At 41.2% G+C, this 26,623-nt stretch overlaps 4 protein-coding genes across 10 annotated transcripts; 3 read left to right on the forward strand and 1 right to left on the reverse strand.

The window, feature by feature from the left end:
• Nucleotides 1-656: 656 nt before the first annotated feature.
• Nucleotides 657-9,663, forward strand: ippk (inositol 1,3,4,5,6-pentakisphosphate 2-kinase). 3 transcript variants are annotated; one of them, XR_013284526.1, is made up of 14 exons: nt 657-902; nt 2,297-2,356; nt 3,117-3,212; nt 4,384-4,450; nt 4,535-4,674; nt 5,620-5,709; nt 5,779-5,837; nt 5,932-6,004; nt 6,349-6,513; nt 6,584-6,716; nt 6,793-6,931; nt 7,050-7,211; nt 7,283-7,383; nt 7,936-8,085. XR_013284526.1 is itself a non-coding variant. In XM_077528618.1 (14 exons), exons 1-14 carry the CDS (start codon nt 693-695, stop codon nt 8,147-8,149), a joined length of 1,650 nt encoding a protein of 549 aa, XP_077384744.1. In that variant the 5' UTR covers nt 660-692; the 3' UTR covers nt 8,150-9,663. The 3 variants fall into 3 exon arrangements, 2 of the variants coding, with proteins under 2 accessions (XP_077384744.1, XP_077384745.1); XM_077528618.1 differs by having other exon boundaries at nt 660-902; nt 7,109-7,211; nt 7,936-9,663; XM_077528619.1 differs by lacking the exon at nt 657-902 and adding an exon at nt 1,206-1,368 and having other exon boundaries at nt 7,109-7,211; nt 7,936-9,663.
• Nucleotides 9,664-11,452: 1,789 nt separating this feature from the next.
• LOC144023321 (transmembrane protein 263) lies at nt 11,453-15,213 on the forward strand. Its single transcript, XM_077528622.1, has 3 exons — nt 11,453-11,595; nt 13,044-13,116; nt 13,822-15,213. Exons 1-3 carry the CDS (start codon nt 11,587-11,589, stop codon nt 14,112-14,114), a joined length of 375 nt encoding a protein of 124 aa, XP_077384748.1. The 5' UTR covers nt 11,453-11,586; the 3' UTR covers nt 14,115-15,213.
• Nucleotides 15,214-15,397: 184 nt separating this feature from the next.
• dram2b (DNA-damage regulated autophagy modulator 2b) lies at nt 15,398-20,921 on the forward strand. Of its 2 annotated transcripts, none has more exons than XM_077528621.1 (8): nt 15,398-15,538; nt 17,635-17,798; nt 18,448-18,515; nt 19,110-19,255; nt 19,553-19,730; nt 19,821-19,903; nt 20,366-20,458; nt 20,537-20,921. In XM_077528621.1, exons 2-8 carry the CDS (start codon nt 17,668-17,670, stop codon nt 20,675-20,677), a joined length of 840 nt encoding a protein of 279 aa, XP_077384747.1. In that variant the 5' UTR covers nt 15,398-15,538; nt 17,635-17,667; the 3' UTR covers nt 20,678-20,921. The 2 variants fall into 2 exon arrangements, with proteins under 2 accessions (XP_077384747.1, XP_077384746.1); XM_077528620.1 differs by lacking the exon at nt 15,398-15,538 and adding an exon at nt 16,239-16,414.
• A 583-nt stretch (nt 20,922-21,504) lies between these two features.
• Nucleotides 21,505-26,413, reverse strand: c8h6orf89 (chromosome 8 C6orf89 homolog). Of its 4 annotated transcripts, none has more exons than XM_077529475.1 (8): nt 26,134-26,413; nt 25,473-25,673; nt 24,400-24,608; nt 24,174-24,322; nt 23,381-23,535; nt 22,597-22,738; nt 22,401-22,524; nt 21,505-22,158 (listed from the first exon to the last, which is right to left on the reverse strand). In XM_077529475.1, the coding sequence occupies exons 2-8, from the start codon at nt 25,659-25,661 to the stop codon at nt 21,711-21,713; spliced, it is 1,416 nt and encodes a 471-aa protein (XP_077385601.1). In that variant the 5' UTR covers nt 25,662-25,673; nt 26,134-26,413; the 3' UTR covers nt 21,505-21,710. The 4 variants fall into 4 exon arrangements, with proteins under 4 accessions (XP_077385601.1, XP_077385602.1, XP_077385604.1 ...); XM_077529476.1 differs by having other exon boundaries at nt 21,506-22,158; nt 26,160-26,412; XM_077529478.1 differs by having other exon boundaries at nt 21,841-22,158; nt 24,400-24,565; nt 26,134-26,402.
• Between the last annotated feature and the right edge of the window lie 210 nt (nt 26,414-26,623).

A 26,623-nucleotide genomic window follows, 5' to 3' on the forward strand; every position in this document is an offset into this window, starting at 1 on the left:
AATCTTTCCAGCAGTAGTATGAGCTGTAAGGAACATAACCGCCACAATGTGTGCATGGAAAATAAATGTGAGTCTTTAAATAATCATTAATTCCAGGGACAAGTTATTTCAGATAAATCTCGTTGAGAGGGAAAAAAAACAAAACACTCATGAGGGTGGGTTTATCCCACGCGAGGGCAAACATTACTCATCGATCATATGATCAGCGAGACGTTTCCACTTCAGGGTTGTGATAGAAAAAAACAAAAACAAAAAAAAACACGGAAGAGCCGTCCTGAACACAAGCCCGTGACCAATCAGAGTGTAGTAGGCGTGTTTTTTTTGTGGCATACCTGACGGGGATTTGCTGATCATTCTGTTAGTCAAAGCCACACGTCAAGGTAACGGTGGCGTGTGGGACAGAGCGGAAGCGCTTTACTTCCGAGTTAAATCGTTTACCAAAATTCAAGGCGATCGTCTCTAAATGTTTGTGACAATATCCGTATATGTTCGTAGTTCTGTTACAAACGTATTTAACTGTCATACGTTTGAAGTGTGTAAAAGCAATAATGCATGTTAGTGTTAAATATGCGCGAAAAGTAACCCCTACGGCAACGTAACGTAGTCTACTTTGAAAACGTAAGCGGAAGTAGGTGTGCGCTAACAGACGCGAGCCGGTAAGTCGTCACAAAAAAAAAAAAATCGTTGCGTGAATGCGCTGCTTTGCTAACAGATCCTCAACTAGTTGGAAGGACTTGCAAGCAGCGGCCGCCCGCCCGCCCGCCTGCCTGCGAGCGAGCGAACTCCCCCGGGCCGCCCGACGAGAGCCACGTTGGGCCGCGATGGAGGTGGACAAGATGGACGAGAACGACTGGCGCTACCACGGCGAGGGCAACAAGAGTTTGGTGGTCTCTCACGTACAGGTGAGTCGGCTAGGCTAACTCGAACAAGTTGGGTCGGCTAAAGCTTTCGGACCGACGTTTGTCACTTGACTTCCACCTTCAGCCGGCCTCGACTCGCCGGGATAAGTTTTGGGCCAGAAAATATTCCGGGTGTCTTGAAAGCGGATGTGTCAGCCACCGTTTGGACGTCGCGTTGTTTGTTTTGCTAGCTTGACCACAATCAATGAGAACACGCGTCAAATCGTTACAAACTTTACGTCATAAATATAAATGACCATTATGTACGTAGTGGCTGGGGTGGGGGCGGGGCTTAGTGCGTGTTCTCATCACGGAGCATCCCGAAGGTGCTCTCGGGTCCGGTGCCGGCTGGACGGATTGATTGATGGATGGATGGACGGAGCCGAACTGAACGGCGTGGTGCTTTCACGTACCCGCCCATCCCCTGAAGGCGACTGAGGAGCCTCAACATGTCGCTGTTGAGCAACAGGTGGGGATGGGAAGAACGTCGTGTTCGCACACGCTTCGGAACAACACACCTGACTGCTTTCTTTTTTGGTTGTTAATTTGTTCGCATGCTTGCTCACGCCCTTGTTTGGGGAGACAGTGGGCGTGGCTTTAATTTCTCTCGCCAGGTGTTAACATGGAGTTGACTGAGAAGTAAAAAATAAATTGATTACCAAAATGGTTGATGTATGGAAGCGTATTGCAGTCTAATTTTTTTTGAGTAATTTTTTTTTTCTTCTGTTTTACTGGGGTTTTTTTTTCCAGTCATAAAAAAATATTTAAAAAAAAAAAAACGGGGGGGGGGGGACAGAGCACCAACTTCTGTTTTCCGGAGTAATTTTTATTTAAACCCCCCCACCCGCCTCCGGCTCTATACTAACGAACTGCCTGCTTGTGAGGTGGGAGTAACAAGATGGCCGCCTTGTGACTTCAACGGGTTGCACTGGTGTGTATGGGCTATCGGCTATCCAGTCACATATACAGGTCGGTGGTCTGCAACAAGTCATTTGGAGTTCAGAAGTAAAAAAAAAAAAAAAAAAAAGAAGTTGGTGCTCTGTTTTTTGGAATAATTTTCTTCCTGGTTTTCAGAATAATAATTCATCTGCATATGTTTTTTTTTTTTTTTTTTTTTTTTAAATGACAAAAAATTATTCAGTAAAACAGGAAAAAAAAACTCAAAAAAACAATGCTCCCCAAAAATTAGTTTTTTTTTCTAACAAAACAAAAAAAAATAGTCAGAAAAAGTTATTTTTTTCCCTAAAAAAAATAAATAAATAAAATTGTCAGAAAAACAGAGTAGTTAATTTTTGAATGACATCATGAATTTGGCGATGACGTCATTGTTTGTCAAGCGTCCCGACTTGCAATGTTAATTGAATTATTTTTGTTTCTTTTTTTGTCCTTCCTCGCAGCTCTCCAAAGTTCTCCGCCTGCTCAAATATCCTGCCGAGGACTCGGAAAACCCGCCACAGGTGAGCCCAATGCTGCTTTTTAAAAAAAAAATTATTTTACTTCATTTTAAAAACTTTTCCATAGGGCGTGAAGGGACACGCGTGCCTCAGGGGCGTGTGCGTCGTTGGCACGCGTGTGTCTTTAATTGAAATAGTTTTGAAAGTTTTTCTTCAACTGGTTTGCGCATCAACATGCCGCGCCGTCGACTCGGCATGCAAATCATCTCTAATAACTTGACGAGGATGTTTTTACAGTGTGTCAGCACATACTTTCAAAAGTCCGTCCGTCCGTCCGTCTTGTGTATAACCTGCAAGTCAGACTTTGTCAAATAAAAAAACTTTCTAGATTACATGATCATTTGTTTCTTCATTTTGCTGCTACGCTAACTCATTTTTGTTGTTTTCTGTTACTCTTTTAAAAAAAAGGTTTTGTTTTGTCAAAGTTTTGGGATGCTCAGCTTTATTTATTTATTTATTATTATTCTAAGGACTTTTTTCTCTCTTTTTTTTTTTTTTTTTTTTTTTTTTTTTTTTTTTTTTTTTTTTTTTTTGAGCTCACTGACTTGAAGTTGCATATTTATGTCAATTTGTTGTTGTTGTTGTTTTTTTCCTGGAAATTCCAGGCTGTAAAATTTTAGTTTGAAAAGGTGACCAAGTTTGCAAGTAAAGCAAACGAGAAAGTTTTGACGGCTGTTTACGGAAGGACTTAACTTTTGTGTGTGTGTGCATGTGACACCTGACACTACTTTGCATGCCGGTGTGCGTGTTGTGTGCGTTCCAGACGGCAGAGCAGGCCTTCCGGCAGATCCAGAACATTGTGGACTTCAGCTGCAACGTGATGAGCAGCCTGCTGGGCCACAAGTTCATCCACAGCGGAGTAAGACGCACGCACACGCACAAACGATGAGAATCGAGTGAGCAACGATGAGGAAATTGCGACGTGAGCAGTTTGCACAACAACTTCAGCGTTAGCTCACATCGACATCGAGGCCGTTTTCAAGATCAATTAACCGATTGATGATGCCATCAAATCATCGCCTCACTATTCGTGTTCATCTGATCCGCCATTTTGAAATTTTGTCTCACTTTTAAAGTCCGCTTTGGTTTTTAGTCTAATTTGAGTCCGTTTTTAGTCGACTATAAATGGAGCATTTTAGTCCAAGAAAAGATTTTAGCCAACAAAAACTGTCAACGTTTTAGTCAGGACAATCATTTTACCCTCGTATATTTTTTTTCGTCAGTAGTTTATATTTTTTCAGATCTCAAACGATTTCACATCAAATTTTCTCTAATCACTTTGATGTAAACAACTTTAAAAAAGACGCTTCTGTGCTCTCTTTTATCAACTTGGAAAGATAAAAAAAAAAAAAGATAATGTGAGGACAAAGACGTGTCAGTGTTGTCGTTATCTGGCCAAGTCAGCTGACGTCCGTTGAGGATGAAACAGCAGATTGTTTATTTGTTTTTTTTCCTATCAGCCTCAGAAAAGAGACGCGTCAACGTGACGCGCGGTCATCGTGACGACGTGGCTTTGAAAGCCTGCACGAGACGCACCCATCAATGCAGGCTTTGTTGCCCAAACGGGCCGCGGCACAAAATACTCTAACAAAATAAATATAAAAAAATGTGCAAATTAAAAAAAAAAAAAAAAAAATAGCAAAAACATAATGGATTGAAAATGAGACAAAAAATGTCCAGTTCTAAAATGTGAAAAACACAAAAATTGAGCCAAATATTAGATGAAGAATTAAAAAAATATATATATACATATTTACAGGTATTAGACAGCAAATACAGAATTACAAAAAATACAAGATTTGAAGAAAAATGAAAAACAAATCAGAGCTTAGATGAAAATACACAAACATAAGACAAAATTATTAGAGAAGTAAAAACATAAATCTGACAAACATTTGAAACATAAATATTAGTTGACAATAAAGATGTCGAATGCATTCTGACAAAAATAACAAAAAGATCAATTAACAACAAATTATTGGGAAAAGAATCCAAAAAAGCCAAATGTCATTTTTCTGCTCTCCTTGCAGGAAGTGGTCAAGTTGCCGCTGGAGTTCGTCCGTCAGCTGTCAATCAAAGTTCAACATCAGCGACCCGGTAAGATGAACATTTCCAAAATATTTCTGGAGCATGAAGCTAATAAAGGCGACCGCCTGCTGTGCTGGTTTTGCTGCGCGTTAGCTTGGCGCCGCCACAAAGTGATGGACATCTACAGCGGATGCGCTTTGTGTCTGCCCAACTTGACCTCGCCCGGAATCCTGCAGCACGCGCACGCGCACGCGCACACGCACGCACCGCCGCCGCTCTGCGTGGAAATCAAAGTAAGCGGACGGACGGACAGTCTTTTATTTGATTTTTTAAGCTTGTTATCAAATGCATTTTAAATCAAATTCTAGATTTTTTATTTTATTTGATGCTACTGAATACAATTAAAGTTCCAAAAAATTTAGTATAATAATTATATGTATTATATTAGTCCATATTGTGATAACATAAAATAATAATTTATTGTAAAGAATATTATGGCTTGTTATGATATTATGGTTATGTTTTCATACACTCAGCTCTTTGCACGTAATCTCCCATGTTCATCTTTTCTACTTTTGTAAAAATTATTCTAAATTTCAGTCGATTTGTAGTTTTAAAAAATTTATAAAATCACAATTACTGGAAATATATATTAAAGGATTTTTGTATAATAATTATGCTATGTATTATATTACTCAATATTGTGATGAAATCATCCCCCCACACAAATAAATACTACTTATATTTAAAAAAAAAAAAAAAAAAGTAATAATCTTATTTTATATTGTATAGACATTTCCCATGAATAAATGGTAACTGAAATATTTTATGTTTAATAATAATAAAAAATCTGAGCGTTTGAGGATTTTTGTTTTTAATGCAACTATAATTGCAATCATTGCAATTTCCAAAAGCAACTGTTATTTAATTCACTCGTCATTTCATTTATCTATTCATGTATTTAGTTTGTCATTTATTTTTAATTTTGTCAATTTTGGGCCATACTGCCAAGTGGAAATGTTGTTCAAATGAGGGGGCGGTCTTAAGTGTGTTGAGCTATTTGCCTATTGGTTGATATAAAAAAAAAAAATATAATTTGAAAAATAAATACAAATGTATTACTTTTATTTTCACTTTTAGTCATTTATTTATTTATTGTATTTATCCATACTGTGTCACATGCGCGTGACTGACGTTTTTGTGTGTGTTTTTTGTTTGTTTTTTTTACATTTTTTTAGCCCAAGTGCGGCTTCCTGCCGTCGGCCAAACACATCAGCAAAGACATCAAGAGCAAAGTGTGTCGCTTCTGCATGCACCAACACTACAAGGTAAACGCAAACGCAAACGCACGACGCAAACGCACGCCAACGTTTGCGCTTGTCACCCGGCGCCACCAGGTGGCCACGGGGCGCTGGAAGCGACGCAGCCTGTACTGTCCTCTCGACTTGTTCTCGGGGTGAGTTTCAAGCGCCTTCGAGTCCGTCTGCCATCGCCGGCGGTTGCGCCTGACGCCTTCCTTGCTTGCTCGGTTGGTGTGTTTGTTGCCGCAGGAGCAGGCAGAGGATGCATTTTGCAGTCCGGCAGCTCATTGAGGAACCGCAGAACAACTTCAAAATCTTTAAGGTGCGCTCCAAACTTTTCTTTTCATATTAACAGCTATTAAAACCCCGACAAAACCAAACGAATGCACACTGCCAATAATGAGAGCGCCACTGCCCCCTAATGTAGTGGAGGTGCAATTGCACATTATTCTAGGACAGTAAAAAAATAAAAATAAATAAATAAAATGAAAAATCGTGTTCCCCGAGGTCAAACGCCATTTGAGAAGGAAGTTGAAATGGACGCACTTGTTTCGACATAAAATAAGATTGAAATAAAGGGTTGCCGGGCAGACTTGTGTCTTGTCTCCTTTTTGGCGGGAAAAGTATCAAATATGTGCGATGTCATCTGGTTTGTGTCGTTCCAAGGGGGGTCAATGCATCTACGCCAGCAAGGAGGGCGGCGGCGGCGGCGGCGGCGGCGAGGACTCGTCAGACCTCAACTCTCTGCTCTACCACCTGCGACCTTACTTCCTTTACGCCAACAACCGCATCCACGTGAGCGGCAAGGCCGTCCTCGCTGACTTCATCCAGGCAAGCGCTCGCTCGCTCGCTCGCCAGACGGACGCACGGACGTCGCTGATGTTGTCGCCTTTGCGCGCAGGTGCTGGTCAACGCGCTGCTCAACAGCGGCGACGGCGATGGCGGCGGAGGAGGCGGGGTCGAGACGGAGCGACGGGAAGCGGGCCGCGCTTTCTGCGAGGCCAGCCTCTTCAACAAGGAGAGAAGTCGCCACGGTCAGAACAAAAGCAGTTTCGTTGTTTTCCCCGCATCGTCGTCACGGAAACGTGACAGGAAATGTGCACACGGCAGGTTCTCGGCAGGGTTTACCCGGCGACAGCGTCCTCTCCCGCATCCTCCGCACGCAAATGTTGGACAACTTGAACATCGAAGGCGTTTATCCGCTCTATCGGCGAGTGGAGCAACACCTGCGCGACTTCCCCAAGGAGAGGTAAAAAAACAAAACAGGTTTCAGTTGTACATGTGAGTGAAAAGGTTTATAGAATGAGAGTTTCAGCTGTGTTGTGAACGCGTTTAGTCGTGCGAGTGAAAAAAAATTGCTGTTTCAGTACCTATGTGAGAGGAGTACGGCAATTTCTGACGTCACTTCCTGTCCCCGCCCCCCCAGAAGCGGCCTGCAGGTGGACGGTCCGTACAACGAGACGTTCGTGGAGCGTCTGCAGAAATGTCCGGCCGAGGACGACGGCTCGCTGGACTACGCCGTGTCCAAGGTGAGACGGAGGAGGGAGGCCACGCCCATTCCGCCCCTTTGCCAGCGCGTGTGTGCGTGTGTTGCGTTCAGGTGCATCAGTACCGCGTTGCCATGACGGCCAAGGACTGCTCCATCATGGTCGCCCTCGTGCCCACCAACCACCAACACGACCACGACGGCGGCCAGGACGTGTGAGTGCCAATGCTCGCATGTGCACTACTGATATGAAAGGCTCTCACACCGGGGGGGGGGGGGGGGGGGGGGGGTTCACTCTCACACATTCCAGACATTTGGCGCGTATGCACTACAACAAAACTGACAGAACTGAAATGCTCTTACGCAATCTCACACAGACGCTACTGAAACTCTAAAACCTGTAAAACAATCCCATACTGATTTTTCTCCTCCCATATTCACTACTGAAATGCTCTCACACACACATTACGAAACCTCTACAATCTCTAAAACTAAATCATAATCATGAAATTCTGTTTTTTCCACCCTCACACACACTACTGAAACTAAAATCTCCAACTCCCACACTAATGAAATGCTCACACAGTACTGATGAATCTTGCTCTCACACATACTACTACTGACACATTCAGACAGTATTTACATGTCATTAAAAAAAAAATGGCGTACGTACTACTGAAACCCTCACACATGATTCAATCCCAGAACTGCACCCTGTTGAACCCACTTGTTTTTTGTTTTTTCTCTTCCCCCCCCCTTTGCCGCAGCCCGCTCCCTCAGCGCCGCCTGCGGGATTTCCCGTCGGGCCGAGCGGCCGCCTTCTCCTACTCGGTGTCCATCCTGGACTTGGACCCCAAACCGCTGGACAGCATCCCGCTGCAGCTCAGCCTGGACCACAAGATCGTCTCGTGCTACGCGCGGTCGCGGGCCGCCGCCATCGCCGAGCGGGACGAGCGCACGCTGCTCGTCAGGCCCGTCTGAGCCTTTCGCTCGCTGTCTCCGTGGCAACCGCCCGACAGAGGCGGGTCATGATGACGACGATGATGATGTCATTTACGATGATGATGTCATTTCCTGAATGTATTGCGGGACCTTTCTCCAGCTACTGAGGACCCGCAACACATTTTTATTTTTTTTACTCGGACTTATGCGACCGTGTGAGAGTGTTTGCGAGAGCCCCTTTCGCACGCGGATCCTTCAACGTTGCAGCATCGGAGCCGCTTTCACGCTGAGATTCTTTCGGTGACAAACGGAATCACGTCGTAACGAGCCACTCGCGAGGTTCCAGTCGAGGAGCACAAAGTTGACTTTGACACCGGAAGATTTCTTTTTTTTTTTTTTTTTTTTTTTTTTTTAATGTCGCAGCTTCAGCAAATTCATGAAATAGTCGTAAAAAAAAAGTTTGAAAGCATTCACGAAATCATCAATTTGTTTCACACAAAAGTGCTGGATCCAAGTTTGTCACATGCCCTGAAAAAAAAACAAAAAAAGTCCTTTGAATTGACTTCATTTGAAAACGATGCCAATTAACTCATTCACTGCCAGCACAGTTCAAATTTATCTTTGACGTTTATGGCCGTCATTGGCAGTGAATGAGTTAATTTTGAGCCACAAAAAAATCTTTTAATTGTGCAACTGATCATGTCAATGAAGTCAATTCTAAGGCTTTTTCAAAATATATATTTAAAAAAAACGTGGTCAGTGTAACTGCGTCTGCAAATTGTTACAAGTTGTGCACATTTTCACGCAGACGTGGCACACCAACAATCGCGTTGTCAGAGGTGTTGAAACTTCCTGTCCCGGCGTTCCGTTTTCAAGCAGATGATGTGATTATGGCACCGTTTACTACCTCGGAATGTGGAAAATAACCAGCTTGATTATTGAATCCTGCAGTTGGATGACAAGTGGGCGGTGTTAAACTTCACTCCTTGACTCGCATTGCTGTCCCGCCTCCGTTACGGCGCCGATACGAACTCGCAAGGCGGGAAAATGTCCGTTTCCGTTAAGGCAAAAAAAAAAAAAAGCTGCTCGCTGGGGCGAAATGACTTACTGACTTTTATAGGTGGCGTGAAAGGGGGATTACTGTGATGTCACTTCCTGTGAGTGTCGTCCTGTCTGCGTACTGGCTCAGGTGTTGTGCCATCTGATTGCGTGTGCGTGCGCGTGTTTTCCGATGGGATGGTGGTGGTGCATCGATCAGAACAAAGGCCTCAAATAAAATATAACAATCGTTGTTGTTTTTTTAAATCTTAGAAAAATAGAAATGATGTATGGACCTCAGAGGACTTTTTTAAGATGGTGGCCCACCCTTGGTGTGTGTGTGTGCGTGCGTGTGTAAGTGTTTGGTGGGGGGGTACAAAACTATTTGCAAATACAAAGGCTGCTCGTCTGCCATTTCGTATGTAAATTATTTATTTTTGTAGATTTTGACCAATGAGCTCTGCTGTCACACAATTTATACTGGAGCAAAAAATAATAAAAGACTTTGAAACAGACCTTTTAACGCTTCTCGATGTTCTCCTTTTAATTCCATCTTCTCATCCTCAACAAGTTGCACGGTTTAACCAGTACTAGTTAAGTTAGCCGTTGATAGTTTGGCCAACTCTGCTTTCAGACCAACTACGCTGTGATCGGTCAACTGCTGGTCACATGACATATGGGCGCCATGTTATTGGTCAACTGTTGGTCACATGACATATGGGCGCCATGTTATTGGTCAACTGTTGGTCACATGACATATGGGCGCCATGTTTGCAATCGGTCTTTCCACTTTCATGTTCCAGTCATGCCTTGTTGCTCACAATCACCAGGCGGCGCTATTATGTATGATGCATCGCATCACTTTAAATTTAGGAGATTCGTTATAACAAATGACAAAGGAACCTCTTATAATACATTTATTGATGAAAATTTGGCTTTATTATCAAAATATGTTGCTTGTTATATCAGGAGCCAAAGACAGGAGATAAAGCAAAAACTTGTAATCAGATCTCTTATTTGAACATGTGTTATCTATGAACAGAAACAGCATATCTAGTTTGTGAAAAAAAAAGTAATTATTTTTGCGTGCAAAACGATAGGCCTGCTCGTGCGCGACATGTTTGAGCGCTCTGTGGCCGAGGGTAACAACATGGCGTCCGTCTTTTCAGTTGGCCAGACTCACTCGTGCTATGGATCAGCGTGAAACTGTATTACACTGCCCCCTGGTGGATGGGTGGACAAGTCCCATATACACTAGTAGAAAGCAAGTTTGTCAAACAAACTCTTGAAAGAGATCAAATATAGCAAAAGGTATTGGGGGGGGGACACGTGGTAAAAGTAATTGAATATTCTTTTGGACAGCAAAGGCTGTAAATTCGTAAAAAAATAAAAATAAATAAAATCTATGAAGGTTCTATGTCAATCAAAGTCGCTTCCAACGTCATCATTTTGCACTTGAACTTTAACACACTTGAATACACTTTTATGGCTTCACTGTGGATTTTTATTTTTTTTTTTCAGGTAGCGCGCGCACACACACACACACACTCACGTGTATTTGGATGTGCGTTTCGTTGGTTATGTCATGTGGAGGATCCGGAGTTGGTTCCTTCCGGAGATGAAGTTGCAACTCCCCCTAAATCGTTTCCTGTCTTCACAATAAATGCCACCAAAAAAATAATCTCGACTGAATGATGCTTCTTTTATGGTTTCTGGTGATTAGAACTCAACCGACACCGTATTTACAGAAGCGCAGTGGCCAATGGAGGATAACATACAGTATGAACTTTCTTAGGACATCATCGCTTGAGAGCGATGAGGTGAGGACAGTATAATAGGTCAATATTTAGGAAATTTGCCACAAGAACGTGAAAATACACAAACGTATGCCCTACAACTACAAAGGCACAAAACGACAAAGGGCTTCTAATGGGGAAACAAATACAGGAAAGCGGATCGATATTTTAATATGAAGGATTTGGCCGGAAGTACTGTACGTGCGTACCCGTGCGATGGCAGTTGGCTCGCGTGCGCGTTGAGGTGCGCGGCGCCACGTCGGCAGAAGTGCAGAAGAAGACGCGAGGAAGAACACGGCGAAGAAGAAGAAGAAGAAGAAGAAGAAGAAAAGGGAGAAAAAGGAGAAGAAAAAAACACGCTGGTTGCGTGCGTGGCTCTGCCCAGTGGCCGCGAAGCGAAGCCAACTTGCGGGGACGAGAAGACGCCGCCACGTTGATGATCTCCGGAGAAGAGCGAGCGAGCAGCAGCAAAGAAAAGGAAAAAGAAAAAGAAAAAGGAAAGGGAAAAGGAAAAGGAAAAGGAAAAGGCCGGCCACGGTGAGCCGCTTCCCCGCTTTGGAGCTCGTCATTGGAAGTCGTCGGAAGCTGAGAGACGAAAACCGTGTCAAGTTCCCCCTGCACGTCAGGTGCGACGCCAGCAGAATGGTCAAGGTGAGAACACGCAATATTGATTCGGACGAGTTTTTTTTGTTCTGGGTTTGTTTTCATACCAATTTGTACTTTTACACTTCAGAGTGTCGAATGCAGGTTTGATATTTCCAAGGTCTTCGCAGTTTTTTTTCCTCCCTCACGTTTAATTTTTTTTCAACGTTTTGTAAATATTTAGAATAAATCTATTCTTAATAGGAAATATCTTCATTATTGTACTTTTACACTAGAGTGAGTGCGTTTTTTTTTCAAGGTCTTTGAATTTTTTTCGCTTTCTAATCATGTCAATTTTGAAGCTTGCAAATATTTTCCTTCTTCATCGTATGGTGAATATTTTCTTTTCCTCTTGTGCTTTTTAACCTGCAAGACTTTTTTTTTTTTAAATTAAATATTTATTTCTCTCTTGAAGCTCCTGCAGAATATTCTCAAAGTTCTCACTCGCTGAAGGATTTTTCTTTTCTATTTTTAAACTGGACTAGAAGTGATGATGATACTTTTATTTTATTTTCTATTTCATATCCAAACTTCCTGTGAGTTTTTGGAATATTCTTTATAAGACATGCTTTATATTTAGTTTTTTGCTTTTAAGCAAAAGAGACAGTTGTTGATTTTTCTAGTCAATTACTAATTTTGACTTGCTTGCTTCATTAATGCAATTGAGTGGAAATGAAGCGCAAGAATCGTCTGTGGGCCTGCAGAGGCGCTCTTGAGTCACTCAACTTGTCTGAAGATGAAGAAGAAGATGTAAACGCTATCAGGCCTCAGCTCTTTGACTTTGATATTATTCTCCTCAATATAAAAAAACATAGAATGTAAATGTCAAATTAAGAGAAAAAGTGCCAGTGATTGTCACAGCCACCTAAAAGTGGGCAAAGCTAACTGAAAAGACAATCAAGTGTTTGTAACGTTCTCAGTGAATCCATGACATGAAACATGTCAATTATGAGGCTTAGTTGCCACAAACACCATTACCCAGAATGCATCGGGTGCATTCGCTGAGTGCGCCAATGTGGTCGTGTCGCCGGAACGTTCCGCACAAAATAAACGAGGCTGGGTTTGCATTCACAGTTGGGATTTATTAGAGAGAAAAAGAAAAAATGAGATGGCCCGACGGCATCTGAAAACACGAGGCCAGCAACCACAATTATATCCCCTCTTCTTTCAAAATAAAAGCTCTAATGGACCAAAACACAGGAAGTCACCAAAAGAAAGCCACGAGTGTTTTTTGATTAATAACCCATTTGAAATATGAAATGAAACAATTGAATGCTTTTGGAGGAAATTAATACATAAATAAACAAAATGACAATCATTTACAACAGTGTTTTTTTCTGTTACGACACAATTGTGCATAAATGTTACAAGAACGGTTTCATAACGAGTCAAATGAAGATTTCAACCAAAAAAGAAAAAAGAAAAGAGACGAATACTAATATGCCGTTTTGTTCCAGAATGTGAATAACGTGAATGCGGAGCCGCAGCCTGGCACCACCGTGGCCGCCGATCAGATGGAACCCGCAGAGGGTAAGCCCGCCCCGCCCCGCCCCACCCCGCTGGCTCCTCCCCCCCCTCGGGGGTGTCCAAACACGAGCGCCAGGCCTCCTTAGGGAAGATGGCGCAATGCGCGTTTGCATCTTGCGTGTGTGCGTGCAAGATTTTTGTTGATTCTATCGAGTCTATTTGTGGCACTCGCCAGCAGACGGTTCCAAAAGTGTCTTGCGTTGTTTTCAATCTGATACCAATAAAATGGAACGCAAAATGTCATCAAATACATTGGTGAGATATGAATGACCTGACTTAAGGTTTCTATTTCTAGCTTTATTTATTATTTTTGTTATTTTTTTTTACTTTTCTTATTTTTTTTAATTATATCTAAAATTATTTCATTTTTGAATGTCTATTTTTGTTTTATTTTCACTTTTATTTAGCATTTAATTTTTGAATGATATTTTTCATGTTTTTTATGTTCACTTATTTATTTTTTAGTATGTAATTTTTGAATATTTTGTATTTTTATTTTCACATTGATTTATTTCATTTATTTTAGCGTTAGTGCCGCTTGTATCGACAAAATGTTTTCGTGCAGAAGCGCATCGCTAACCGCCCGTTTTTACATAATCCAACAGAATGAACAAACAAAAAAGTTTTGTTTGGCCAATTTTTTTTTTTTTTTCTCCTTCATGAATATTTGATTCCCGCATTTGCGTTTTTGTGTTTCCCTCCCGGCAGACTCATCCAAGGACCACGCAGAAGCGGCGGCGCAGCCGGGCATGATGTGGCGCGTGACGGGCGGCCTCTTCAACGTGACCAAGGGCGTGGTGGGCGCGGCGGTGGGGGGCGTGGCCTGGGTGGGCGGCAAGAGCCTGGAGCTGACCAAGTCGGCGGTGGGCGCCGTGCCGGCCGCCGGCGCCGGCCTGGTGAAGGGCGGCGCGGCGGCCGTGGCGGGCGGCGTCTCCTCGGTGGGCTCGGCCGTGGCCGCCAAGGTGCCCTTCGCCGCCAAGAGGAAGGACAAGGCCGAGTGACGGACGGACGCCCGCAAAACTTTGGCCCAGGGGTCCGCCGGGGGTGTGTCAAAACAACAAAACAAAAAAAAGAAATAAAGATGCGCATCATGAGTCCGTGGCTGGCGCAGACTGGAATCCACGCACGCACGCACGCACGCCACAAGCGGATGGTTTTTGTCCAGCAATTTCTTGTTCTTGACACTATCTGATAATTCTTATATTTTCAAATCAATTTCATGCTAAGGAAGAGCCGCGTCTTGCAACTAGCAAGGAGTTTTGGGGCCTCACTGACCAGACGGCAGAAAATGAGAAGTTGGAACGCTCATTCACTTGCAAGAGAAGGCACTCGGATTTTTCCAGACAACAAAAAAAAAAATGTCTCTTCATATTTTGGTTGAGGAAAAATATTTTGTTCAGGACTAAAGTTGTATCTTTACAAAAATCTTTAAATATGACTTACCCCCCCCACCACCGGGAATGTATTTTTGTTTTGTTTTGTTTTGTTTTTTCTCAATTTTATTTTATTTTTTTTAATGGTTCAATTTTTTTTTTCATTTATTTTTTTTTTGTTCAAATGTTTTTTTTGTTTTTTTTTTCAATGTTTTTTCTTTTTTTCTTTTCAAATCATGTTTTGTTTTTTGTTTTTTTAAATAGATACATGCAAAAATCAATATCCTTGGGGAAGAAAAGGAGCAACTAGTCTTAAAAACAAATCTGACCTTATTCTCATAACATTCCAATATTATTGTGCTTTTTTTTTCATTTCAGTGCCGGCCTAATACTCCTTTGTACACATTTGTCTTGTGTTTCAAAAAAAAAAAATGTTTATGAAGCTGTACACTAACAACAAACGGACTTTTGAGGTGTGTTGCGATCGAAATGCTGTTTTTCACCGTTAGGTTATTAAAAAAAAAGAAAAAAAGTGCCTGCTCATCAGTCAGTCAAGCTGAAGTGTCATCTGCTATTCAGCAATCTGCTGTCTGTTGACGTTTTTTGACATTTCAAAAGTGGAAGCATATCACGTGGAGTGAAGCTGCACTTGTTGCCTACATGGGATTTTGTGAATTTTTGTGTGTCTTTTCAATATATTATCAATAAAGTAGTTTTGAATGGGAAATGTCGGCAAACGTCTCGTTTATTGTGTCTTGATTGGTCGGAAGGAAAAACTACAGGGCAGGTTTTTATAGATATATTTTTAAGTTGACATTTTTACAATTTTAATCCATACATTTTTTTATATTTTTTTTAAATTTTGAACAATTGTAAACGGACAATTTCCAGACACTCCTGTAGCGTGACGTCATCCGGAGGCGACCCCGATACGATCTGGCAGCCCGACCACATTTGATCAATCTGGCTATAATTGCCAGGTCAGCTCGTCATTGGGATGAGCTGCAAACTTTCCCACTTGGAACTTGAAGCAAGAAGTGGAGTCCGCTCAGGTTGACAAACAAACATTCAGACTTTATGATTGACACCTCGAGGCCAATTTTTCATTCATGTTTTGGTGGAAACGGAGGAAGGCTGAAGCAAAAATTTGTTGTCTATGTTCACTTTGTATCATATTGCACTCACTTTGTAAATTCTACATATTCTGGAAGAAAAAAACAAAAAACGTTCCATTATCCAAGTAAGAACTTTATTATAAACAAAGCAAAAGAATTGACTTTTAAAATATGACATAATGCCAAGCATTACGTGACTGCATTGAAAAGAGATGACGTAATTTGCGATCTCGCAAGCTTAAACTTTTTGGAAAGATTTTAGTAAGTGTATCATAATCATAACATATTTCCTTGATATCTGCGTTGTTTTTTTTATTTTTATTTTTTACTTTAGGGTTCATAGTTTGGTACCGTCCGTCTCTTAATTTATTTTGGAAAAAACACTATGTTAAAATTGAAAGCAATGTCATGATTGCTTTGAAGAAATGATCGTTTAGCATCTTTGAAGCTCATACAAAAAAGAGAAGTACTTTGAGAATCAATAGGCTTTGAAATCGAATCATTTTTTTTTTTTTTTTTTTAACAAGCCGCCTCTAGCCTAGCATGCTAATCATGGAGTTAGCTTTGTCCCCAACCGCGTACCGTAAATACGTCGTGCCCCGTTGAGCGCATGCGTAGTACGACTTGTTTGGATGCGGGTGGTGCGCATGCGCATTCGATCACAACGCTGTTCGGTTGATTGACAGCTGGCGTCGTCCGTTTTGAAAGAAGCCGACCAAAAAGTCAAGTGTTAAATTGACGACTAGCGGCCTTCATGAAGCTTTGAAATGAGCGACGCCGATTGCCGTGGAACATTTTGCTCGCTGGACTAACGTGAGTTGGTTATTAAATGGCCAAAGTAAAGACGGGGGATAAAAAACGGATGAAAGCATCGTTTGAAGGTGGCCAACTTAACTGTTCGCAAAACAGGGAAGCTTGATGGGATTCATTCGAAATGAAGCGTTTTATGGAATGTTCGCGTTGATGGAAGTTAACCGGATCGCGTCTGCTTTTACGCCTGATTCAGATATGTATGTAATCATTTTTGTAAAAGACCTCATTTCGTTTCAATTGATCAATTGCTAAATTGTCGTATTTGTCTATGGAGTTTGGCTTCCCGCACAAGTTGGAATTGTTTCACTTTCGTTTCGACAAGTTTAGAAACCGTCAAACTTCTTCTTTTTTTTCTCTCTCTCTCTCTCTACATACATTTGTCGTAATAATTTGTCGATGTAGTATCTTGTTCAATTTGGCAGGAAAGTCTCATGACCTCGCTTGGAAAGTGCTGCCCAGTAATTAGTCCGATCCCAAGCAGTGACGTCACAAACTTTATTAGTCGCACACTCCCTTCACAACATTTTTTCATGACCAGGCCGAATTTCACAATCTGTTGATTATTTTTGGTTTTTGAAGTATATTGCAGTATACCAAGAACGTGTTTTGACTTCATTTATTAATATGCTTTGTTTATACGTGTATATAGTTGATTAATATTCAAGAATGCGTTATTAATTGTATCCATGAGCCTTACAGTTGGCAATTCCAATCATTTATAGAAAAACAGAAAAACTTCACGTGCTGAAAAACCTATTCAATAACTTATCACACTATTTTATATCAATATTTTATTTATAATTTTTAAGGTTTTCAATAAAAAATGAAAAAGCAACCAAAAAGACCTAAAAAAAACTAAATAACAATTATAAATAAGTACAGTCCTCTCTCCAAAAAATAAAAAGTTATACAAGCAGAGATAGTAGATCATAACAAAACACAAAAATCAACAGCATGAAATCATATCAAATAAAAATTTGACACTATTTTTACACAGCAGTATTTTTTAAACATGTTTTGTATGTTACAAGATGTCACGCAAAAAATGTTTTAATTGACTAAATGAACTTTTTTTTTTTTTTTGAGAAGTGATTGAGTAATCCGAGCGCACATTTATTCACTGTTGGATGTGGCGACCTCTGTCTTCAAGTGACAAAAGTGCAAGTCAGTGACTGTAAATGAAAAGTACAAGTGGACGTGCGAATTTGTTTTTGTTCCAGGACGCAATCGAGAGTCGTAAGCGAGCGTCGGTCATGTGGTGGTTCCAGCAGGGCCTCAGCTTCCTTCCCGCCCTTTTGGTGGCGTGGACGGCGGCGGCGTTCGTCTTCGCCTACGTCACCGCCGTGCTCCTCAGACACGTCGACCCGCTGGTGCCCTACATCAGGTAAGGTGCTCTGCTGCCAACTGCTGGCAGTTTTTGTAATTACTACCATTTTCCCACCCATTGTCTGGAGTTGGGAGGCTGCATCAAAGCCTTCTGTTTGCTCGAACATAAAAAACAAAACAAAACATAAATACATCTTTGGGACACTTCATACATTTCAAATAGAACGTATTTATACGTTTTTGGGAGCAAATGAGTTAATTTAAAGCAACATGTGACTTTTGTCGTACTTTCTGGATTGATTTTAGTTGGCAGCTTAATTTTTTACTTTTTTTTTAATTTCCATACTGAAAATGAAGAAGTTTGGCCTTGAAAATATTTTTGAAAATGTTCAGATTGACTCAATCATTTTGAATACTTTTCTACTTATTTTTGCCAGAAATTTACTTAATTGGAAAGTTGTTTTTTTTTGCAATTTCTAAAAGAAAACTCAAAACGGAATCAAAAAGAACTCAAATGACAAATTGCAAAAGTATCATGAAGCTGCCTGAAAGTTCTGTGGACTGGTTGAACGTGTAATTCTCCGTATGGAAACTTCACCTGGTCGTGCAATAAAAACACAACAAAAAAAAGTGCTGCTTTTTGTGAAGTTTGAATTGATAGCACCATATGGACTGTTGCAAAAGTGTTCTTTGTTTGTTGTTTTTAGCGACACGGGAGCGATGGCGCCGGAGCGCTGCGTGTTTGGCATCATGCTGGATGTGTCGGCCTTTTTAGGTAAAGCAAACAAGCCCCGTTTGTTTTCTAAATATACATATGTTTTTACGACGCGTGTCATAACATAAGTCAACGCAATATATTCTTAGTTAATTAATTGTAATTATATCTTGATCATGTTTTGGATGACATGCACATTTGAGTTAGCAGTTGACTGGACAAATTCAGATCAAAGAATCAAATTCCATATGAAACTTATTGTATGTCTTTACAATATGCATAATGCATGAGCCAATATTGCAAAATCAATATTTTTTCCCATATATTGTGCAATATGTGCACTGTGCAGTAGGACGATTTTTTTTATACAAAACGAGAAAATGGTTAAAGAAATAGATAAATATGACAAAATTCTTTGTAACACGATAATTATGTAAGTTTCTTTTGGTAATTTTTTTTTAAATTAAATTAGTTATTTTACAATTTACAAAAGGTGTAAATATGTACACTAAAAACCCTCAAAAATCAGTATTGTTTTTTTGTTTGTTTTTGTTTAACGATGATGCCGATTTTGTAATTGTGGCGCGTAATGATTGAAATTGTAATTGAATTTGGATGGGCAGCAATTGTGTTGTTGTTGCTGCGCATGCGCAGGCATGGCCACGGTGTTCGTGCGCTACAAACAGGTGGAGGCGCTGACGAGCAGCGACGGCGACACGCTGGTGGAGCGTCTCAACCGCTCGGGCCTGCTGATGGGCCTCTTCAGCTCGCTGGGAATGTGCGTGGTGGCCAACTTTCAGGTCAGACGCGTCACCGTCGCCATCGAAAGACAGGAAGGCATAAAACGGCTTTCAGAAACGTTACATTCATGTCAATGAGACATTCCAAGAAAAAACAAAAAAAAGATTCAAATAATCAGTCAATTATTTTTTGTTGTCAGTCAACTTCAAAATGGGGTTAGCATAATTTTTTTGTTTGTTTTTTTTGCGGCTAAACTGGTCACAAAGTGGCGCGTACGAAAGTCCCAGCATGAGCAATGTGAAAACGGCAGGTAAGCCCCTCCCCTGTCCCCGCCCCCTGGTGGTCGTGGTTTGCAGAAGACGACGCTGTTCTCGGTGCACCTGCTGGGCGCGGCGCTGACGCTGGGCGTGGGCGCGCTCTACATCCTGGCGCAGACGGCGCTGTCGTACCGCATGCAGCCTCGCGTGCACGCCGCCGCCGTCTTCAAGGTCAGACTCGTCCTGGCCGCGTGGACCTTCGCCAGCATCGCCGCCAGTATCCTTCCCGCGCAGCGTTTCGGACAGACGGAATGTTGTTGTTGTTGTTGTTGTTGTTGTTGCGCTTCCTTAAGCTCCGCCCTCGCAGTGTTTGTGTCGTCCGTGGTGATGTACAGCAGCCTGCCCGGAGTGGACGTCGCCAGCAAGTTGCATTGGACGCCCGGTGAACAGGTGGCTCGCTTTAAACTTCCAAAAAAAAAAACAACTTTGGCTTTCCATCCTTTTGTGCTCGACTCGTTTGTCGAAAAAGTCAAGAAGAAAAGTTCAAATGTAGGCCTGAGCAATTCATTGAAATTCAATTATGACTCTCCACAATTACAAAATCAGCATAATCATAAACAAAAAGATTAATACTAATTTTGAGTTGTTTAAATTTATACTTTCATATCGTGTTTCAAAGAATTGTATTTGTCTTACTAATTTTTGCGTTTAAACATTTTTTTATTTTATTTTTTTGGTCGTTAGCACTGGTGATGTCATCATCAGTCGACAGCAAGTAGAAAAATGACACTTTTTGAAGGTATTGATTGGACATGGAAAATATTGAAGTTACCACATGAATTAGAGACCAAATATTGACTTTCGACTTCCCTTAAACTTGAGCTAATTGTTTGTTTGTTTGTTTGTGTCCAGGGTTACACGGCTCACCTGATCAGCACCGTGTGCGAGTGGTCGCTGGCGTTGTCCTTCATCAGCTTCTTCCTGACGTACATCCGAGACTTCCAGGTACCTTTTTTTTTTTTTATGACCATTCTCTCGTTTGGCCCACCTGACGCGAGTCTTCGCCTTTCTGATCCGTGGAAGAAAATCCGTCTCCGAGCGGAAGCGGACGTGCGCTGCGACCATTTGTACGACGACGACGACGGGCCGCCCCGGAGCTTCGTCGTCGGCCGCACCAAAGCCGAAGCGTCCGAGTCGTCGCCGCTGCTGGCGGGAGCCACGTGACCCACGTGACCCCCCCCGACAAGTACCGCAAAACGCCCACACCACTTCTCGTTTAGCCTCACTGACACCCAAAAATTCTTTTTGTTTGGCAACATTTGTTGCACAATAAGCAACTATTCATTCAATCATATTAATTAAATAATTGCAATAATTGTTTCAGCAACGTTTGAACGAAATAATGCAAATAATAATTATCTGTATGCTCGATGGAATGCAAATAAAGTCCAATTACTCAACCTTTGAAGACACCTGGAAACTTTTTATTTTATTTTTTTCTGATTTTTTTTGTTCACCGCATCAACAGAATAATTTTTTTAGGGTAAAAAAATTGTCATTTTTTCGGCAGATTTTTTACTACTCAGTTAATACATATTTGACACTTTATTTAAAACAATTTACGATTCATTTATTCAATACATCAATGTATTTTTCAAATAATTAAAAAAATAAAGTTCAAATTTAATACATTTGTTCGATTTTTTTTTTTTTTAATGTGTCAATATGTACACGTGCACACTAAAGTGATGGAAATTAATACAAATAGGGAAAAAAAATATGTTAAAATATTCTTACAGACAAATGAACCTAAGAAAGCTTAAAGGCATTTTCAGCAGTAAAAAATTCATATTTTGTCTATAATTAATGTGGTAACTTCATTATTTTCCATGTACAATTATTACATTTAAAAATGAATTTCTACTTGCTGTCGACTGATGATGACATCACCTGTGCTGAGGAAGTCGGTAACGACCAATCGTTCTTCCTCAGCACACAGATGATGTCATCATCAGTTGACAGCAAGTAGAAAAATGACTTTTTAAAGGTATTAATTGTGCATGAAAAATAATGAAGTCTGGACAAAATATGAACTTTTTACTGCTGAAAATTGTTCAATGAGTCAAGTATCATCCACCATTTTTTTTTTTAAGAAAAGAATCTTGCGAAATCATGTCAAATTTTGGCATTTTCTGTCAACAATTAAAAGCACAAACTGTTTTAAAGCTTATTCATATATTTTTTAATCATCTTGCATTCATGTTTTTGGTCCCATGAGTTGTTGCAAAGTGTCGCAACATGTCGACGCATGTATAAAACAGCATCCGTCCAAGAATGGCAATAAATAACAGAAGAAACAAGAGAAGCAGCTTTTCATCTTTTGTGCAAAATTAAAAAACTGGTAAGCAGGTCCTGGAAGGTGACACGAAAGATGAAGGTGAGTCCTTCCGGGATCTTTGTTTTTTTTTCCATCCAAAAACATTTGATTGTTCAGCTTGGCCTCCCCGTTTTTTTGGCACCTGTCGTGCTTTTTGTTTGTTTGTTTTTTCCTCTCTCGCCACGTTTCCAGTTGTTGGTCCCCGAGGTCGGAAGGCATCCGCGCTCGTCCGCCGTCCACGTTGCTTAAAAGGCCGAGCCGTCGCACACGATGTTCTGGCCTCGGCCCGGGAAGAGCCACGTCTGCCAGTAGCGAGGGTCGGCGTACACTGCACGGCGCAAAAGTCAAGGTTTTCAAGCTCAATTCAAATCAGTCCATTTCTCATTTTCATCCATTTACAAAGTAGGAGCGTGATCGCTGTGAAAGCACCTTTTTTGCGTGCGTAGCATTAGCAACTAGCAAGTGTGTAGTACGCGTTCAATTACAGAAGCTGCTAAAAAACAAATTCCAAAAAAAAGAATGAATAATGGATACTGCGTCGTTGTGATATTAGCATCATATTAGCGTTACCCATGTCTCCGGCGTTGAGCCACAGGTTGAAGGAGCTGCAGCGTTTGTGGCAGCGCTGAACGGGAACAACTCGCACGGTGGGAAGACCCTCGCCCACCACCAGCCAGCCCAGGACCCCCACGCCCTGACACGCACGGACGGTAAATACGACACAAAATATCCATTTTTCAAAGAAGGATTGTAACTTGAGACCGGCCTGGCTGTCGGGGGGCGGCTCCGTGTGGTGCGTGACCAGGCAGCGTTGCAAGACAGTGCCGGCGCTGTCCAGCAGGGGGCAGAGTTGCGCCTTGGGAAAGAGCCACCGCAACACTTTCTCTCTGCTGGCCGAAGGGAAGCGCCTGCAAACACAAGTTCACTTTTTTCTTTTTATTACAAGTCAGAAGATGAAAAAGACGCAAAAAAGACAAGAAAACCCAAGAAAATGTTAGCAGAGAGAAAAATAAAAAATATTCCAATTATTACAAACTACAAATAAAATAAAATAAAGTAAATTTAGTAGTAGTTTAAAAAAAAAGGTGAAAATTAGACAATTGATAACTATTTTTTAAATGTAATAGAAATTTTTTGAAATAAAAAACCTGTCCAAAATGTTTTTTTGTTTGTTTTTTTTTACAATTTATTTTTAATTTGCTACATCTCGATCTTAAAGCCTGTAAAAAAGTTCGACCAAATTCTTTTGACTGCTTGTATAGTAAGTCGTTTTTATTTCATTAATTATTACAAACTACAATTTAATTTTTTTTTTAAAGTACATTTAGTTGAAATAGTTAAAAAAAAAAAAAGACAATTATTTTTTTTAATGTAATAGAATATTTTTGAAATTAAAAACATGTTGAAATGTTTTTTTTATTTACAATTTGCTGCAGTTTGATTATAAAAAAGTTTACGCAAATTCCTTTGACGGCTTGTCGAGTAATTGTCAACTTGTTGTGAATCAAGCACAACATTTGGATGGCCGGACGTGCGTGCGTGTTTTTTACCACAGCAGGGTGAAATTGGCGGGCCCTTGCGGGAGGCCGACGTTGGCGTTGCGCTCGCCGCCGTCGTCGTCTTCCAGCAGGACGGACATGGAAGCCGAGTGCGCCAGGTAGAGCTCCTCCAGCTGCCGCCGCTCGATGCCCAGCGACTCGCCGCCCTGCGCATCCCCGACCACAAACATCAACAACAAAACAGGATGAGCCCTTTTTGATCAAATTCCCGCTCAGATGCTTGCAACTGGCTCAAAATGGCCGACTTTCAGGTGGTGGGCAGATCCATCCAAACATATCAACAATAATTGTTGACTGATTTCTGTACGCCTTCATGAAAGAATGCCGATTATCTTCTGAACAAGACTTTTGCAAACATCTGCTTTTACTTTGGAAAACAACATATTACAGCAATCCCATTTTATGTACTTATTTATTTTTAAATCACTATTCAAATGCCAAGTAGGAAATAAACACCAATCAGTGGTTCATAAATTGTAATCACGGGCAAAAAATGCTTTTGTTAATACACTTGAATACAAAAAATTCAAATGAATCTGATTAGTCGATTGACTAATCAATAGATTAATTGATTCTAAAAATATTCGATAGTGACAGCACTAAATGATACAGCTACCTTAAAAAATAATAATAATAATTTCCAAAAAACAGCTATCGGTATCGGTATTTACTTGGTACCGGATGGATACTAAACTTTCCGACTTCCTGTCGAAATTCAGGCCCTTGAGAACTTTTCCAACATCCGAGCTCAACTTGAGTTTTTGTGTTTTTGTGTGTGTTTTACCTTTAAGAGGACGATCTGGGGCCCGCGCCGCAGCGTGACGCTCCCGCGGAGGCTGTCGGGCACCTCCAGCACCGACGAGACGTCGGCGCAGGCCGAGCAGTTGACCGGGCTGTGTCGAGGCGAGGCCGAACTCCACCATTCGTGGAAGCCTTGCGACGCGCGTCGACACGAGCGTCAAAAAGCAAGCGGGAAGGCGGCCATGTTTGTTTTGTTTTTGTTTGTTTACCTTGCAGGTTGTACTTCCTGGCGATGGGCAGCGCCAGCAGCCGCACGTGGCTGAGCGGCGACGACCAGTTGCAGGACGGCGGGCGGGCGGCGCCCGGGTGCGTCTCGCCGCGCGGGTACGTGAAGGCCAGCGCCGCCAGCAGCACGATGCCCAACGTGACCAGCAACTGCACAACGACGACACACGGCAGGGGTTTTCCTGGGTGGTGACTGATAAGGAATGAATCCTTTCACATCATAAGAGTCAGATTCTTATTGACAAAAAACGATTATGCTTATTATTCAAACATGGAGTTATATGTTACTTGTAAAAAATGAAAGCGAGTCTACATGCACGTCATGTGAAAATGGCTCAATGAGTCAAGTATCCCTTTAAAATAAGACTGGTATTGGCACCGATACCGATAGCTGGTATCGGTAGTTACCCATCATAGGATGATACCGCCTCTGCCTCGATTTGAGCCGGGAAATCCCTGCACGAGGTAACGACATAAAAAAAATAAAATAATTATTGATACTAATTTTAGATTTTTAAATAACTAATTAAAAAAAAATTTCCATCCAAAATGAACTTGTCTAATTAGTGTTTCAAAGAATTTTATTTGTCTTAAATTAATATTTTTTTTTATCTTTAAACATTTTCTTGTTTTGTACACACAAAAAAAAGATCGTCGTAGTACTGTGACTGCACATGCTGCAATCCAACTTAAAGTTTTTGCCAACATAAATAAATAAATATATTTGGTCCAAAAGGAACTTACAAAATTATGTTTTTAGTTTTGTTTTTTTTGTCTTAATATTTGTAAACATTTTCTTGTTTTATACAAAAAAAAATAATCATTTAACTAATTGTGATTTCAATTATCGTAAAAATAATCGTGATTATTATTTTTTCCATAATTGAGCAGCCCAAGTTCCTATAGTTTAATTTTGGACACTTTACACTAAATTTCCTTTTGGGAAAATAAAATAAGATTGTAAATTGAAACAAAACAGTGGGTAGACTTGCTGTCACAACTCAATCAAGTCAATCTGTCGGTTTGTCTGCGAAGAATGGAGCGCCCGCCTCTCTACCTTGAGGGTCGCCCTGAGGAGGGGGAACTGCGGGGGCTCCCGCCGGGGTTCGTTGGTCTCCAGCATGCGCTTGATGAAGCGTTCGATCTCGCGCTCGGACATGCCGTAGCGGTAACCCGACTGGCGCAGGATGTCGATGCTCTCCGACAGCTTGTCGTAGATGCACGGCTCGCTCATCGTCGTTCCCATGGCGACGTCCTCCTATGGGGACAAACATGGGACGCCTGTTAATACAGCGTTTTTTTCTTTTCTTTTTACAATTGAAAATTCAAATCAATGGATGTGATGGATAGAAAGTGAGTTCAGACATTTTTAGAAATCGTAAGATGACTTACAATTGACGTGGATGTTTAATTATTTGGTATTATATCACCTTAGTTATGTATCATGCCTGGTTGGAATTATAAGTAATAAACAAATACATCAAGGCAAATTAACAACTAAAACAAATAAACACAAATTCTACGTAGTAAGATGATCTTATGTAGGCGCAAGTTTATCAACGTACAAGCTGACGTGATGATTATTATTTATTATTCTCAGTGTTTCCACTTTGGAGTTAGCAGCCGAGGCTAGCTTGTGTTTACTTGCCAAGCTAGTTTGTTAGCAATCATGTCATTGCGTCGCCTTCGTTAAGGTGACACAAAACGGACCAGCTCACCTTGAAAACAAACCACAAATTCTAACCTTGGAGTGGTTGTCTTCTTTGTCGGTGTTGTGTTAACTGAAGTCGAATCGATATTTTTCCCGCAATATTCCTTGCATGGTTACTTCCTATAAACACCTGCAAGCAGGCTCGCTCGCTCGCTCTACTTCTTCTTCGGTTTGTGGTTTCGCGCTGTGAGTGAGCTCGATGTCTCCACCAGCCGGCCGCCGGTGGAATGTAAAAGCGGCGTTGTAGCGCCGGAAGAAACGTAATGTATAATGACCAGGGAACGTCCACTTTGACTTTGTTAGTTATGGGAAAATAAAATAAAAATGAACTTCATCTTTCGTATTGTACTACTTCGAGCCACGTCCGATTTAAACCAATCAGAGGACGATTAAGTACATTTCCTGTAAGGCAAGCCAATGAGATTGCGGTACACAAGGAACGTTCTCGTCTTTCGCGATTTGCTACATGACTAACCAATCAGAGGACGGTTAACTTA

The sequence above is a fragment of the Festucalex cinctus genome, chromosome 8 (assembly GCF_051991245.1).
Source record: "Festucalex cinctus isolate MCC-2025b chromosome 8, RoL_Fcin_1.0, whole genome shotgun sequence".
NCBI lineage: Eukaryota > Metazoa > Chordata > Actinopteri > Syngnathiformes > Syngnathidae > Festucalex > Festucalex cinctus.